General features: G+C 45.6%; 1 protein-coding gene across 1 annotated transcript in view; it reads left to right on the forward strand.

The window, feature by feature from the left end:
- The window catches only part of OAS2 (2'-5'-oligoadenylate synthetase 2), a 33,193-nt gene extending 16,296 nt beyond the window's left edge, over positions 1-16,897 (forward strand). Inside the window, exons 3-11 of the mRNA XM_054443042.2 lie at positions 543-721; positions 2,812-3,047; positions 3,559-3,703; positions 8,105-8,275; positions 10,108-10,396; positions 11,571-11,758; positions 12,872-13,110; positions 14,261-14,414; positions 15,550-16,897. Coding sequence (XP_054299017.1) covers positions 543-721; positions 2,812-3,047; positions 3,559-3,703; positions 8,105-8,275; positions 10,108-10,396; positions 11,571-11,758; positions 12,872-13,110; positions 14,261-14,414; positions 15,550-15,660 — 1,712 coding nt within the window. The 3' untranslated portion in view covers positions 15,661-16,897. The remainder of the gene's footprint in view (positions 1-542; positions 722-2,811; positions 3,048-3,558; positions 3,704-8,104; positions 8,276-10,107; positions 10,397-11,570; positions 11,759-12,871; positions 13,111-14,260; positions 14,415-15,549) is intronic.
- Positions 16,898-17,207: the final 310 nt, after the last annotated feature.

Here is a 17,207-nt window from a genome sequence, read left to right on the forward strand (position 1 = left end):
CTAGCAAGAATGGAAACCCATTGATTAAACCAGCCTCTGTCCCCAGACCTCCAGGGCCCTGCTGCCACCTTGCCTGCCTCCTCAAAGTCCCTGTACCCTGACACTCTGAAGTAAAATACTCACTGGATGGACTCAATGACAGAATACATTGCATGTAAAATATAAACTTTCCCTTCTTCCAGATGTATACTAATTATGCCAACGCCAACAATTTTTTAAAGAACACATTTGTTCCCTACTAATTTGGATAATTCCCTTTCTCATTTATAATTCCATCTCTTGTCCCTCCATTAGGTTCTGCTGATCTTGTCTTGGGTTAACACCACACTGTTTTCATTATAGTCAGTTTAGACTACACTTTATTATCTAATGGGCCAAGTCACCCTTCCCTATTATGTTTTATGTAAAGGTACCAGTCCTCTGACCGATTAAGCAAGAGTTGTGTGCTATCAAACTATAACTGACCTTCATTGTAGAGCAACCCTGGCTCTCTGAAACCAGATTACATAAATACCAAAGTTCCAATTTCTCTTTCACATCAGGCTTAAATGATAATCCCAGCCCCTGGATCTATCGAGAGCTCAAAAGATCCTTGGATAAGACAAATGCCAGTCCTGGTGAGTTTGCAGTCTGCTTCACTGAACTCCAGCAGAAGTTTTTTGACAACCGTCCCAGAAAACTAAAGGATTTGATCCTCTTGATAAAGCACTGGCATCTACAGGTAATTTTCCAACTGTCTATATATGGTTATCATTCATTTCCTTTTTATCAAGATAATTGACATCCAGTAAAGTGCAACAATCTTAGGTATACAGCTCAACGCATTTTTTACAGTCTTACCAGCAACACCCAAATCAACATAGGGAACATTTCGTGCACCCCAGAAGGTGCCTCAAGCCCATTGTCCCCCCAGTAATCCTCCCAAACAAACCCCTATTCTAACATCTATCACCACAGCAGATTAATTTTGCTTGATTTTAAACAAACAATGTAAGTGGGATTATATGGTCCATACTTCATGTCTGCCTTCTTTGGCTCAACAGGATGTCTGAGAGACTCATTCATATGGTTGCAGGGTCTTGCTCTGCTGACCAGGCTGGAGTGCAGTGGTGGGATCTTGGCTCACTGCAACCTCTGTCTCCTGGGCTCAAGCAATCCTCCCATCTCAGCCTCCCAAGTAGCTGGAACTACAGGAGTGTGCCACCACACCTGGCTAATTTTTGTATTTTTTGTAGAGACGAGGTTTCGCCATGTTGCCCAGGCTGGTCTTGAACTCCTGGGCTCAAGCTATCTGCCCACCTCAGCCTCCCAAAGTGCTGGGATTACAGACATGAGCCACAGCACCCAGCCATAGTAGCACTTTTTTTCATTGTTTTGCCATATTCCATTGTATTAATGTAACACACATTTATCTGTTCTGCTGTTTTGGGTCATTTTCAAATTGGGGCAATTTTCAAATAGATGATTGGGTCATTTTCAAATTGGGGCAATTATGAATTAGGTTACTATGGATATTTTCCTACATGTCTTTTTGTGAATGTAAGCATTCATTTCTCTTGGGTAAATATGTAGCAGTAGAATGTTGTGTACATATATGAATGTTGCATACATATATATGTTATAACATAGAATGTTGTGTACACATATATGAATGTTGTGTACATATATGTGTGTAAATATATAAAATATATATATAGTTTGTTTTTTTGTTTAACCATAGCAAATCTTGCCAAATCATTTCCAAAATCTTACCAAATTATACTCCCATCAGCAAGATGTGAGTTTCAGGCATATTATCAAACCCAACTGGGGATCTGCCCACCCAGCGCAGCAAAGCCAAACACAGACTTTGGGACTGCAGCGAGAGAGTGAGGCATTTATTGCAGGGAGCCAAGCAGGAAGAATTGGGCAGCTCATGTTTAAAAGCCAAACTCCCCAATGGCTTACAGGTAAGGGTTTTAAAGATGAGGGGACAGAGGTTACAGGCAAAGCCATAAATCAACACATGGAGGCTGTACATTGGTTTGACCTAAAAAGTTGGGACATCTCCAAGCAGGAGGGAGGAGGAGGATGGGTGGTGCAGGTCACAGGATTCAAAGACTTTCCGATTTGTGATGGGTGAAATGGGCGAAGCTTTATCTAAAAATTTCAGATCAGCAGAAAGGAACGTTGGCTCTGGCTCGTAGGTGTGACCTCCTCCAAGACCCTCAGGAAGAAATGTAGAACAAAGAACGAGGTCAGGGTTCAATCCTCAGTTTCCCCTTATCTGAGGTCTACCTGCCAGTGGATTTGCTTGGTGGGGGGCCTGAGTTTCTGAAAATCAACTCAGGGACATACGTTAAGATGTTATCTTTAGTTTCTATAGGGAACAAAAATCTTTTGACTCTAACTTCCTTGGCTATTGTTTTAAGTGACTATTACCTTTTGTTGTTGTTTTTATTTTATTGGTTTTTTTTTTCATTGCTCCTGTAGACCCTGAACTACTATATTTTTGCTTATCAAGTTGCTCATTGACTTTTCAAGGCTAGTAAGGTGCCTGGAATTTCCCTCGAAAGAACTCCAGATTTTCCTTTATTTTCATGCTTGTGGGATGGAGGCAGTGGGTGGCCTGCAGGCGCCTAAGAGAAGTCCCTGCTCCATCCCAGTTGTTCCACATCTTTGTCAAGACTTGGTATTGTCAGTCCACTGAACTGTAGGCATTCTAGCAAAGGAGAATGACTTCCTGTAGACCTCTTGTTTCTTGATTTCAGATCCCTGACATGGTAAGAACTGGATACCCAAATGAGCTGCTACCCTTTTCTTATCCCACAGTGCCAGAAAAAAAACAAGGATTTACCCTCGCTGTCTCCGTACGCCCTGGAGCTGCTTACGGTGTATGCCTGGGAACAGGGGTGCAGAAAAGACAACTTTGACATTGCTGAAGGCGTCAGAACCGTTCTGGAGCTGATCAAACGCCAGGAGCAGCTGTGTATCTATTGGATGGTCAACTACAACTTTGAAGATGAGACCATCAGGAACATCCTGCTGCACCAGCTCCAATCAGCGAGGTGCCAAGCTTCTCACGCCCTATCCCTGTACCTCATCATCCGCATGCCAGGCATACTTCTTTGGAATGAGATCTCAGCCTTGCCCTATCAAGCCAGTGCTGGACCAGAAGAATGGCAGCCACCATGGGTGGGGAGGCAGAGGGGTCTGTCTGAAAGAGGGGAGGTCCAGCCAGTGCTTTTCACATTCCAAACCATAGTCACATTTTGTCCCCTAAACAAACACTGGAGAGACACTTCCTCTTATAGAAGGAAGGAGCTAAGAGAGAAAGGGGAGGCAGGGGCAGGAAGAGGAGACCACTTTGTTATTTTATTAATAGAATGTTTCTGTAAAGCAGCAAACCCAGGGCCAGAGGGTCTTGATGTTGTAGACAAAATCCCTCAGCAGCATGGAGGAGCCGCAGGAATCCAAATTCAAGTTGCCAGATTCCCACTCCAGGCCTCTTTCCCTAAAACAGATTTTGCCTCCCACAAGCAGCTCAACTGACTTTTTTTAATCTAATGGAATACACAGGCCGGTAATCTTGGATCCAGCTGACCCAACTAATAATGTGAGTGGAGATAAAATATGCTGGCAACGGCTGAAAAAAGAAGCTCAAACTTGGTTGACTTCTCCCAACCTGGATAATGAATTACCTGCACCATCTTGGAATGTTCTGGTAAGAGGGTTTTCCAAATACAGGGTGTTTCATGCTGCAGGAAGGTCTTCCTGACACCCAGGCTAAGTCTTATCTGCGAGTACTCTGTATTAGTTTCCTGTACTGCTGTTACAAAGTTCCACAAAACAGATGGCTTAAAGCCACAGAAATTTATTCTCTCACCATTCTGGCTATTACAAGTTCAAAATCAGGGTGTTGGCAGAGCCATGCTCTCTGCAGGCCCTAGGGAAGAATTATTCCAGGCTTCCTGCAGCTTCTGGTGATTGCCAGCAGTCCTTGGCTTGTGGCTGCATCGCTCCAGCCTCTGCCCCTGTGGTCATGTGCCCTTCTCCCTACGTGTCTTCACATCATCTTCCCTCTGTGCATTTCTGTCTTATCATCTCCTCTTCTTCTAAGAACAACAGTCATACTGAATGAGGGCCCACCATAATGACCTAATCTTCACTAGATCCCATTTGAAAAGACACTATTTCCAAGTAATGCACCTTCATCGATACTGTAGGTTGGAACCCCAGCATCTTTTAGGGGGACACAGTTCAACCCATTGCACACCATCAGGGCAATGATTGTGAAGTGCAAAATGGAACAAAGAGAAAGGGAGGTACCCACAGATGCGAGATCTCAATTTTTGCAAGAGAGAAAGCTGGTGAGCAGGTGGAGACATGAAATGGAGCATTGCTCAGAGAAGGGGGTGGCAGTCAAGCCTGTGGATGCCAGGACAGGCTCTGAGCTCCATTCAGGCAGGTGCCGGGGGCAAGAGCAAGAAATAGGGCCAAAACAAGAGAACCAATTAAGGCACCAGCTGTGAAACAGGTGCACTGGCCTTCCCCCTCCCATCCCCAAAAGGAGAAGTAAATCTATCAACACAAACTCCCCCGCATGCTCAGTGCTTATTAGAGAAAAGCCATCCAAGAAGAACCTTCCCAGGTTAGACCACTGAGCCCTCTCAGCTTTCCTGGGAACCGCACTGGAGACAACTGTATTAATTGAGGCCAAAGGGACCAACCAAATTCCACACTTCACAGACAGATTAATTTATATTCAAGTTATGGGAGGCGGAATCTATATCCCATTTGCACCAAAATTTGAAGGCTAACTGAGTACCAATCTGGCATGTAAATGAAGATGTAAATGAGTTTAGCAAACTTCACAGAGGTTGGGGAGTCTATGAATGGGGAACTTCCCTAACTGGACCCAGAAGGATCAGGACACTCTGAGCAGTCACCCCTGTGCCCACCCTAACCCGTACTTTCACTGGTCTTTGCTCTTTGACCCCAATTTTCCCGGCTTCTTCAGACAGATTTTTTCAAAAAATTATCCCCCCGACCTGACATCTTATTCTGAAGCTTTGAAACATTTAAAAAGTTAGAAAAATGATTCAATAAACTCCTATGATCCCCTCACATAGATGCAGTACCCATGTGCAACATTTGCTATGTTACAGTTTGTGTGTGCACACGTTATTATTGTTGTTGTTATAGTTGTTTTTAATCTTTTTTTAAGAGATGGGGCTACATCTCGCTACATTGGCCAGGCTGGTCTCAAACTCCTGGGCTCAAGTGATCCTCCCACCTGGCCTCCCAAAGTTCTGGGATTACAAGCGCGAGCCACCTCACCTGGCCCATTGTTATAGTTGTTGTTTATACTGAGCCCTTTGAGAGTAGACTGCTAGACATCTCTTTACCCTTAAATACTTTCATAGGGATCTCTGAAAACAAGAATATTCTCTTCAATAACCTCCATGCCATGATCAAATTCAGGAGATTAGGAGTCATATATTATTGTCCCAATACAGCCCATTGGGATGATTTCAACAATCATCCCAAGAAGGGCCTTTACAGGACATTCTTTTCCAACCCAGAAGCGCATGTGGCATTTAGTTCCAAACATCTCCTAAACCATCTTTTGATACTCACTGTGGCTGTTTTTGTTCTGCTATCCCATCAACTTCTATTTTAAGAACTGTGAGACCATCCCTGTCTCTGCAGTTGTTGAAGACAATTTAGGCCCAGGAACCACTGCATAAGGCGGTCCAAACATTGGAGGGCTCATGCACACATACACACACATACATGCATACACACACATGCACACATGCACACATGCACACACGTACATGCATACACACATGCACACACACATGCACACACACTCACATGTATGCACACATATGTATGCACACCATGCACACATGCACACACATACATTCATACACATGCATGCACACACACACTCACACACATGCACACATGTACTCACACCATGCACACACATGCACTCACACACAGGCACACATGCATACACGTGAACTCACACCATGCACACACATGCACTCACACACATGCACTCATGCACACACATGCATGCACACCGTGCACACACATGCACTCATGCACATGCACACACATGCACTCATACCACACACACATGCACTCACACACCACAAATATTCTGCCCTGTGGAAGGGGCAGTGTTGGCAATTAATATGCCTTCAATAGGCACCGTCCTCAGCAACTATAAGGCCAACTTACAACATCTGAGAACAACCAAGGTTGGCCTTCATCTTTCAAGCTGAGTGCCCTTCCCCATCTCCAGGTGAGCTAGCTCATCTTGTCTGTTTTGCCAGCAAAAGTACAACATTTGTATAGAACAGTAATTAGTTGCCTCTTACTGCTGTTTTAAAAAAAATGCCCTAAACTTAGTGGCTTAAAACACATGAATTTGAGCCAGGCACAGTGGCTCACACCTGTAATCCCAACAATTTGGGAGGCTGAGGCGGGAGGATCGCTTGAGAACAGGAGTTTGAGACCAGCCTGAGCAACATAACAATACCCCATCGCTACAAAAATAAATAAATAAATTAGCCAGCTGCAGTGGTGTAAACCTGTAGTCCCAGCTAGTTGGGAGGCTGAGGCAGGAGGATCACTTGAGCAAGGGAGATCAAGGTTGCAGTGAGCCATGATTGTGCCACTGCATTCAGCCTGGGCGACAGAGCAAGACCCTGTCTCAAAATTACTTTTGCACCAACCAAACAATATATATATGTTTCCTCACCTTTTCAAGCTCCTTGAGGTTGTCCAAATTTCTTGGCTCATGGCCCCTTCCTCCATCTTCAAAGCCAATAGCATAGCATCTTCCAGCCCCTCTCTCTACTTCCAACATCACACCACCTCCTCCAACTCTAACCCTCCTGCCTCCCTCTTATAAGTACCCTTGTCCTTACAAACACAGTGGCCCATGCCTGTAATTACAGCACTTTGGGAGGCTGAGGTGGGAGGATTGCTTGAGACCAGGAGTTTGAGACCAGCCTGGGGAACCTAGTGAGACTCCCATCTCTACAAAAAAATAAATAAATAAATAGCTAGGCGTGGTGGCACAAACCTGTGGTCCCAGCTACTCAGGAGACTGAGGCTGGAGGATCCCTTGAGCCCAGGAATTGGAGACTGCAGTGAGCTATAATGGCACCACTGCCCTCCAGCTTGGGTGACAGAGCGAGACACTGTTTCTGAAAAAACATGGGTTAGAATCATGGGTTGGAAGGCTACCTATTGGGTTCTATGCTCACTACCTAGGTGATGGGATCATTCATACACCAAGCCTCAGCGACGTGCAATTTATCCATGTAAAAACCCACACATGTACCTCCTTGAACCTAAAGTAAAAGTGGAGAAAAATGTATTAATTAATTCAATTAAAAATTAAAATTAAGAGGAAAAAGACCCCTGTGATGACATCAGGCCAATCCAGGTAATGCAGGATAATCCTCCCATCTCTAGAGCCTTAACCACGTGTGCTTCAGAGGGAGCACGGCTGTGCCAAAACCTGGACTTTGAACTGTTGGCCTCCAGAACTGGGAGAGAATAAACTTCTGTTGTTTTAAGCCACCTAGTTGTCACTTGTTATGGCAGCCTTTGGAAACCAACACACCCGCACACGGCGTGTTTAACGCAGGCTGATACAACCTTAAGAAAGGAATGGATGTGGTCATCAGCAATCTCCAATGCCTACAGCAAATGGGAAAACAGGGAAGGACCAGAGGTGTAGGTAAAGCAAAAAGCCACAGGTCATTAGGAGGTGATGCTCCAACTGGGCATGGAAAAGGAGTTTGGAGTCAGGAACACGACAGAGCTGTCTGGACAAGGATCCAGATCTCTCCTAGGGGGAAGGAGGGGGCAACTAGGACAGTTTTTGTGTCTGTGGGGTGTCTTGTGTGCCACACCAAACTCTCAGGTGTGTTCTTGGGATGTATTTGTGCAAGGACAAAAGACGGAAAAGATGCCAGCCCGCGAGCGGGAGGGCAGTTGGGAGAGGCAGGGTAGGGGGCCCAGTACAGGCAGGAAAGGAAACCTCAGGTGGGCTTACAGCGGCCACTCACACTTGGGGTCTTGCTTCCCTCCCCAGCCTGCACCACTCTTCACGACCCCAGGCCACCTTCTGGATAAGTTCATCAAGGAGTTTCTCCAGCCCAACAAATGCTTCCTAGAGCAGATCGACAGTGCTGTTAACATCATCCGTACATTCCTTAAAGAAAACTGCTTCCGACAATCAACCACCAAGATCCAGATTGTCCGGGTGAGCGCTGGCCTTTCTCATGTCTTGTTGGAATGATGTAATATTGGGCATTCCTGGAAGGGAAGTAAGTGGGCATTGTAGCTCTCCAGGATCCATCTACCTTCAGAAACTTGAGGAAGGGAAGCCAGGAGTTAAGGGAACTAGGACACTAGTTTTCAGGGGGCCTGTGGATAGACTGCCTAGGTCATTAACAACACAACTTTGATTCTGTATTGTTTTTCTTGGAACTGTTGGCCATCCTTGGGGCTCTTGGGCCTGGAGACACATCACTCCCATCTCTGCCTCTGTCCTCACACCTTTTCTTCTGTGTCCTCCCCTTCTCTTCTTTTCTAAGAACACTTGTCATTGGATTTAGGACCCAGCCTGATCCAGAATGATCTCATCTCCAGATCCTTAACTCAGTTACATCTGCAAAGACCCTTTTTCCAAATAAGGGCACATCCACAGGCCCCCAGAGCATGTATTTTTAGGGGTCCACCATTGAACCCACTGCAGATTCTAAGGAGCTTAGAATCTCCTTCTCCTTTGAGTGACTGGAGCCTGGCTTGCCCCATCAGCTGAGCTAGAGATTCAGAGGCTTCAGTCATTCTTGTCCATGGCTCAAAGGCCACGGGGCTGACATGTTTCTCTCTGTTTACTGGTCACACGACCAGATAAACATGTCCCCGTGGTCACAAAAAGGGAGGGAGGAAAATGTCATTATGTACGCGTAAACGTCTGCAGTGATGCCAGAACAAATCTGTGCAACTAGAGAAGAGGGGCCTGGGAAATGGCACCAATAGCCCCGGGGCAATGAATGAACTGTCTCATTGAAGGTCACTGGAGTGAAAACAGGACTGAGTTTCTGATCAGTGTTAGAATTGTCAAAGCATGTGCTTTCTCATCTCCTTCCTGAAACCCCATTCACATGATAGTCAGTGAAAAAGAAAAGGTATATGACACATCAAAGAAGAAAAGAGAGCCATCGGCAGATAAGACATTGCTTTCCATCTTCCTGAAGTTGGTTGAAGGTTTCTCTGCTAAGGCCAGAGGAAGGTGACACCTAGAGATTGTAAGGAAGGGGCTACAGTCTGGGAGGAGCCACCGAAGCCCACCTCTTAAAGACAAGGGTGGGCTGCATGAATGAAGGGGGCTGGAACAGGGATGAATTGAGGATCTGCATACAGGAAACAGAACACACCCTTTCCTCACCTCCTTAACCCATGTAATCAGGCATTTAATACCCATGGATAAAATAAAACATTTTTCTCTACAGAAACTAAATGGAGGAGAAGGAGGAGGAAGAGGAGGAGGGAGGGAAGGGAGAAGCCTTAATGGCAGAGACATAAATAGCCCACAAAGCCTAAAATATCTACTATCTGGCCCTTTGCAGAAAGTTTACCAACCCTGTACCTCAATTATGGATATTCACCCAATGATCGCCAGACCAGCAGGAGAAAACACACATCAAAGAACAGATGAGCACCTTCACCATAATGATTGCATTCCGCTCGATTTATTTCGTTACAGGAATCCAAATAAAGCTAAATATGTCTTTAGGCAAAATCTTTAGGAAATTGACCTGAGAAGCAGGTAACTTGTAACTAGCCCATCAGTTGTTCATGTATAAAAGGCAGGAGAATAATTGCCTTTGGAACTGTATTATTTAATAACTGCATTATCTATTAGTTTGTAAAAGAAAACCCTTTGCTTTGGACTCAGCCCTCACTGGACCCTAACGCAGAACTTGGCCTTGGAAACAGTGTCAGTTAGCCCAACTGGTGCCAGCCCATGGGGACACAGGACTCCTCGGTCAAGGAAATTCTGGATCTCAATCTTCCTTTCTTCCTTAGGGAGGATCAACTGCCAAAGGCACAGCTCTGAAGACTGGCTCTGATGCCGACCTCGTCGTGTTCCATAACTCGCTTAAAAGCTACACCTCCCAAAAAAATGAGCGGCACAAAATCGTCAAGGAAATCCACGAACAGCTGGAAGCCTTTTGGAGGGAGAATAAGGAGGAGCTTGAAGTCAGCTTTGAGCCTCCCAAGTGGAAGGCTCCCAGGGTGCTGAGCTTCTCTCTGAAATCCAAAGTCCTCAACGAAAGTGTCAGCTTTGATGTGCTTCCTGCCTTTAATGCACTGGGTAAGGTTCCCCAGACCTTAGCTTGGAAGTGATGGTGGACAGAAGGTGGAGGGAGAGCCACGTGACTTGATTACGGGCTCTGAAAACATGTGCCACTCATGGGTCCCTGGCCCCAGTAAGTGGCATTAGTCATGGCAGTAATACTTTACACTTGTATATGATTTTGGTCCCATTTCTCATTTCCAAGCATGGTGGTGTGTGCCTGTAATCCCAGTAATCAGGGAGACTGAGGCAGGAGAATTGCTTGAACCCGGGAGGTGGACGTTGCAGTGCGAGATTGTGCCACTGCACTCCAGCCTGGGTAACAGAGTGAGACTCCATCTGAAAACAAACAAACAAACACACAAACAAAACAAGCAGTTGGGCTGGGCATAGAGGCTCACACCTGTAATCCCAGTATCTCGGGAGGCCGAGGCGGGAAGATTGCTTGATCCAGGAGTTCGAGACCAGCCTGGGCAACATAGTGAGACTTCATCCCAAAAATAAATAAATAAATAAATAAATAAATAAATAAACAAAATTAGCCAGGCATGGTGGCACACGCGTATAGTCCCAGATACCCAGGAGGCTGAGGTGGGAGGATTGCTTGAGCCCAGGAGATGGAGGCTGCAGTGAGCTGTGATCATGCCACTGCACTCCAGTCTGGGGCAACAGAGCAAAACTCTGTCTCAAAAAAGCAAAAAAAACAAAAACAAAAACAACAACAACAAAAAGAAGCAGTGCACCAGATTTAGCCCAGGGGACCATAGTTCACAAAGTCCAGATCAGTGTTGTCCCAGAGATCTTTCTGTGATCATGAAACTGTTCTATGTCTGGGTTCTACAACTACTGAGAGCTTGACATGTGGCTACAGCAACTGAGGAACTAAATTTTTAATTTTCATTCCCTTTACTGAATGTGAGTGCACATGGCCACATTGGCTGGTGGCTGCTCTGTTAGTGTTAAGTCCAGATAATACTTTAATAATACCAGCTGCACCCGTGTAGACCACATAATTTTTTACATATCTCATTATTCTGGAGATGCTCCCTATGTCTTAGACATCAGTCTTTCAAATAAGGTAATACTATTCAGAGTAATTTCCAAGAATTAAATCATATTTGCCAAAAATGTTTTGGAATCTGTTACTTACTATGTGTATTAAAGCAGGATGTCAATCTCTCCCTCATGCCAGGTCAGCGGAGTTCTGGCTCCACACCCAGCCCCGAGGTTTATGCAGGGCTCATTGATCTGTATAAATCCTCGGACCTCCCGGGAGGAGAGTTTTCTACCTGTTTCACAGTTCTGCAGCGAAACTTCATTCGCTCCCGGCCCACCAAACTAAAGGATTTAATTCGCCTGGTGAAGCACTGGTACAAAGAGGTAAGGACAGTCCTTGTTCTGACCATGGGGTTATTATTTTTACCAGTAAGCCATGAACATTAAGCCCTGTTGCCCACAATCTCCCATGCTGAGGGCTGAGCCACTTTGGAGAATCTGCCCACTGGGTATCTTGACGACGTTCCCATCACTAACCCTATTCATTTGGGTCAGGCGTTGATGGCTTCTGCCCATCAAAGCTGCTACATGTGGTTTACTTTGCCCTCACACTGGACAAAGAATTCTGCAGGAATCCAAGTGACCTTGCCTACAGAGGGTGGGTGGAAGCTGGGATTTACATGCCCACACATTGCCAATAGGACTTTTCTGCTTCCTGGTGCACACGCTGTCTCTCAGAAGGCAAATTGAAGCTGTAGGTGGAACTGGGGCTGCATTTTCTATATACCCAGCTCACAGGAGCTTGAACAACGGGTCAGCCCCCTAAGCCCCTACTACAAGTGATCCTCAGGCAGGTAACCCCGGATTCATGCACTGTAGGGTGCTGAGCAGCATCGCTAGTCTCTACCCAGTCTCCCCTCACTTGCACACAAAGTAGCTTCTGAATATCCTCATGACAGTAAACATCAGGCACAATATCAGCTCTTCCTGAGATGCCTCCTTTCTGTGTCCAGCTCCCTGAAACGTGAAACCAAGACCAAACTCTGTAGTTTTCATCTCAGAAAATCAGAGAGCTGGCATGGCGCGTCAGAAGACTTGGGGCTGTGGTGTGACCTTGAGTGAGTCACTCCACTTCCTGCAGCCTCTAAATCTTCAGCTAAAATGCAGGTCATGCTGCCTGGGTTGTGGGGAAGATTAGGAATGATGTGGGTAAATGCCTGGGCCCATAGCTGGCATGCAGTGGGTTTCTAGTAAACTGTAGCTATATTATTGTCCTAGGAAGGCATATATGGTCAAAAGCACAACAAAGAAACTCAAGTGTGCTGCCTACCCGCTGCCAGGTAGACTCCTGTAGGCTGTACAGTTTGGACATCCAAGCTGCAGAGTGTGAGCACGCCAGCATGACACTGTGACTCAGTTGCCTTGCTGTGGTCCCGGTGCAGCTCTCACTGAGCTCCTACGCTAACCAGTTCATCTGATGTTCCCACTCTTCCCTAGTGTGAAAGGAAACTGAAGCCAAAGGGGTCTTTGCCACCAAAGTATGCCTTGGAGCTGCTCACCATCTATGCCTGGGAGCAGGGGAGTGGAGTGCCGGATTTTGACACTGCAGAAGGTTTCCGGACAGTCCTGGAGCTGGTCACACAATATCAGCAGCTCTGCATCTTCTGGAAGGTCAATTACAACTTTGAAGATGAGACCATTAGGAAGTTCCTGCTGAGCCAATTGCAGAAAACCAGGTGCCCTCACCCTAGCCCCGTCCTTTTCTTAACCTGATTCCCTTGAACACTGTCTCAGCAACCTGGATTTTCCTCTGCTGGGGTCACGATTCATTCCTTGCACAACAGGGGGAAAGTGCTAGCCAACAGAACCTGTCACAGTCTCCAGGGTTAAAACCTAGCGGGAGCAGGAGAAAACGCTGTTCAGAAAAAATAGAGAAGGAAGTTTCAAGATACCAGGTCCCTGAGTTGCTTTCATCTAAGAGGTGTTAGAGTTGGAAGCGTGTCCCTGAGAATTAACGCTATCATTCATGGGCCGATTTATCCTGCAGGGTTTTTATTGGATTAGGGTTTATCTACTCTTTCAGACCTTCAAGAATAGCAAGAAATCGTATCCATCTGCTTAGGGCCACCAGCAAGGGACAAAAACAATGGAAACCAGAGGAAAGGAAAGAGAGAAAATAAAGGAGCATTGAAAAAGAATAGAGGAGAAGTAAGAGAGAAGGAGACCCCCGGTGGGTTGCCTACCCTGGGTTCTTGGCAACATTGTATTTGATTAAATTATGTATCATATTTTAGCTGACATAGCAAGGAGGAGATATTTAGATTATGCCTTCATTATGCCTTCATGAGTATAGCAATTAACAGCTTTCAAAACACTTTTGGCAAATACAATTTAATTCTAGGAAGTTGCTTTGGTTTTTGTTTTGGTTTTGGTTTTGGTTTTGGAGACAGAGCCTCACTCTGTCACCGAGGCTGGAGTGCAGTGGCAAAATCTCAGCTCACTGCAACCTCTGCCTCCCAGGTTCAAGCTGATTCTCCTGCCTCGGCCTCCCAAGTAGCTGTGACTACAGGTGCGCACCACCACGCCCAGCTAATTTTTGTATTTTTAGTAGAGATGGGGTTTCTCCATGTTGGCCAGGATGTTCTCGAACTCCTGGCCCTCAAGTGATCCTCCCACTTCAGCCTCCCAACGTGCTGGGATTACAGGCATGAGCCACTGCGCGCAGCCTCTAGAAAGTTACTTTGAACCCTACTAGTAAATTTGAGTTGCTGACATCTAAGCTGTAAGAACGCATTGTCTTATTGCTGAAAGTATTATAGGATGGACCCCAAATTCTGAAGTCACTGGTTTTTGGAATCTCCTAATGCCTTCTAACCTTTCATTCAGGCCTGTGATCTTGGACCCAGCCGAACCCACAGGTGACTTGGGTGGAGGGGACCGTTGGTGTTGGCATCTTCTGGCAAAAGAAGCAAAGGAATGGTTATCCTCTCTCTGCTTCAAGGATGGGACTGGAAATCCAATACCACCCTGGAAAGTGCCGGTAAAAGTCATCTAAAGGAGGCGTTGTCTGGAAATAGCCCTGTAACAGGCTTGAATCAAAGAACTTCTCCTACTGTAGCAACCTGAAATTAACTCAGACACAAATAACAGGAAACCCAGCTCACAGGAGCTTAAACAACTGGTCAGCCCCCTAAGCCCCCACTACAAGTGATCCTCAGGCAGGTAACCCCGGATTCATGCACTGTAGGGTGCTGCGCAGCATCCCTAGTCTCTACTCAGTAGATGCCACTAGCCCTCCTCTCCCAGTGACAACCAAAACTCCTCAGACATTGTCAAACGTTCCCCTGGGTTCACAGATCTTTCTGCCTTTGGCTTTTGGTTCCACCCTCTTTAGCTGTTGATTTCAGTACTCATGGCCCTGAAAGCGGCCACAGTACCTCCAGATGGGAGGTTCACGATCCAAGCAGGAAGAAGGAAAAGATACCCAAAGGTCAAGAACACAGTGATTTTATTAGAAGCTTCATCCAACAAATTTTCTTCCATTTCATTGCTCAGAAATGTCATGTGGTTACCTATAACTTGAAGGTGGCTACAAAGATGACTGTGGATGTGGGTTGCACTGGCCACCCAAGGATGTCTGCCATGCCTCTCCAAAGCCCTCCCTACCTATCAAGATATACCTGGTATATTCCACCAGGATATCCTCCCTCCAGGTATACTTGGTTCTCTCCACCAGGTTCTTTCTTTAAAGCAGGATTTCTCAACTTTGATACTTACTCACATTTGGGGCTAGACAGTTCTTTGTTTGGAGGCTGTCTTGTGCATTGTAGGATGTTGAGCAGCATCTCTGGCCTCTACCCACTAGATGCTACCCAGCTGTGACAATTAAAAGTGTCTTGAGACTTTATCATGTGTCTTCTGCCCTAGGTGAGAACCCTTGCAGTAGAGGAACCCTACACCCCAACCCTGGGTGGAATGTAGGGAAGAGGTGGCCAAGCCAACTGTGGGGTTAGCTCTAATTATTAAGATATGCATTATAAATAAGTACCAAAAAATTGTCTCTGGCAATAGTTACCTTCCCAGATACAGGTCCCCCCTTTTTCCCCCTAACTCTTTTAAGCAGTGATTGTAACTATTAGGAGACATTGCTCTCCCACGTATGTTTTTCTTTTTAGGCAATGCAGACACCAGGAAGTTGTGGAGCTAGGATCCATCCTATTGTCAATGAGATGTTCTCATCCAGAAGCCATAGAATCCTGAATAATAATTCTAGAAGAAACTTCTAGAGGTCATCTGGCAATCGCTTTTAAAGACTCTCCTCACCATGAGAAAGAGTCACTCACATCCATTCTTCCCTTGATGGTCCCTATTCCTCCTTCCCTTGCTTCTTGGACTCCTTGAAATCAATCAAGACTGCAAACCCTTTCATAAAGTCTTGCCTTGCTGAACTCCCTCTCTGCAGGCAGCCTGCCTTTAAAAATAGTTGCTGTCATCCACTTTATGTGCATCATATTTCTGTCAACTTGTATTTTTTTCTTGTATTTTTCCAATTAGCTCCTCCTTTTTCCTTCCAGTCTAAAAAAGGAATCCTCTGTGTCTTCAAAGCGAAACTCTTTACTTGCCCCTTGGTTCTCATAACTCTGTGATCTTGCTCTCAGTGCTTCCAACTCATCCACGTCCTGTCTGTTTCCTCTGTATACAAAACCCTTCCTGCCCCTGCTGACACAGACGTCTTCTATGCCAGCAGCCAGCCAACCCTTTCATTAGAACTTCAAGCTCTCCAAAGGCTCAGATTATAACTGTTGCCATATTTATATGAGGCTGTTGTCTTTTCCTTCTGAGCCTGCCTTTCTCCCCCCACCCAGGAGTATCATCTTGCCAAATCAAAAGATTTTTTCCTTGGGCTTTAGCCTTAAAGATACTTGAAGGTCTAGGTGCTTTAACCTCACATACCCTCACTTAAACTTTTATCACTGTTGCATATACCAGTTGTGATACAATAAAGAATGTATCTGGCTTCTGTGCCTAGTTCCTAGCACACAGCTTCAAAAATTCCAGAGTTTCCTGGTAGGAGTGTCTTTTGTATTCATAACAAGTCCTTTTCACCCATCCCTGGGTTTATGGGAACAAGGTTACCCATGGTGGGCCCTTAGTTTCAAGGGAGGAGTTGGCCAAGCCAGAAAGACCAAGCATGTGGTTAAAGCATTGGAATTTTCAGCCCCATCCCACCCCCAATCTCCAAGGAGGTGATGGGGCTGGAAATTGAGTTCAATTGTAACATGGCCAGTGATTTAAGCAATGATGCCTATGTAAAGAAACCGCAATAAAAACTCTGGACAGTGAGGCTTGGGGAGCTTCCTGGTTGGTGAACATTCCAATATACTAGGAAGGTAGTGCATCCTGATTCCACAGGGACAAAGGCTCCTGAGCTCTGGGCCGTTTCAGTGCTTGCCACCCTACATACTCTTTGTCTGGCTCTTCATTTGTATTCTTTATAATAAAATGGTGATTTTAAGTAGAGCATTTTCCTGAGTTCTATGAGTCATTCTGCAAATTATCAAAACTGAAGGAAAGTCATGGAAACTCCCAAGTTTGTAACCCAGTCGGACAGAGGTGTGGGTAGCCTGGGGACCCCATGTATGGCTGGAGTCTGAAAGAAGGGTGGACTTGGTGAGGACCTTGCTCTTTAAATTGTGGGATCTACACAAATTCCAGGTAGTCAGTGCCAGATTTGACTTAAATTGCAGGACAGTCAGCTGGTGTCACAGATTAGGTGTTGGAATGCACCACTACTCTTGTCCAGGATGCAGGCAAAAGAAATATATATGAAGAT

Source organism: Pongo pygmaeus, chromosome 10 (assembly GCF_028885625.2).
Source record: "Pongo pygmaeus isolate AG05252 chromosome 10, NHGRI_mPonPyg2-v2.0_pri, whole genome shotgun sequence".
NCBI classification, from domain to species: Eukaryota; Metazoa; Chordata; class Mammalia; order Primates; family Hominidae; genus Pongo; species Pongo pygmaeus.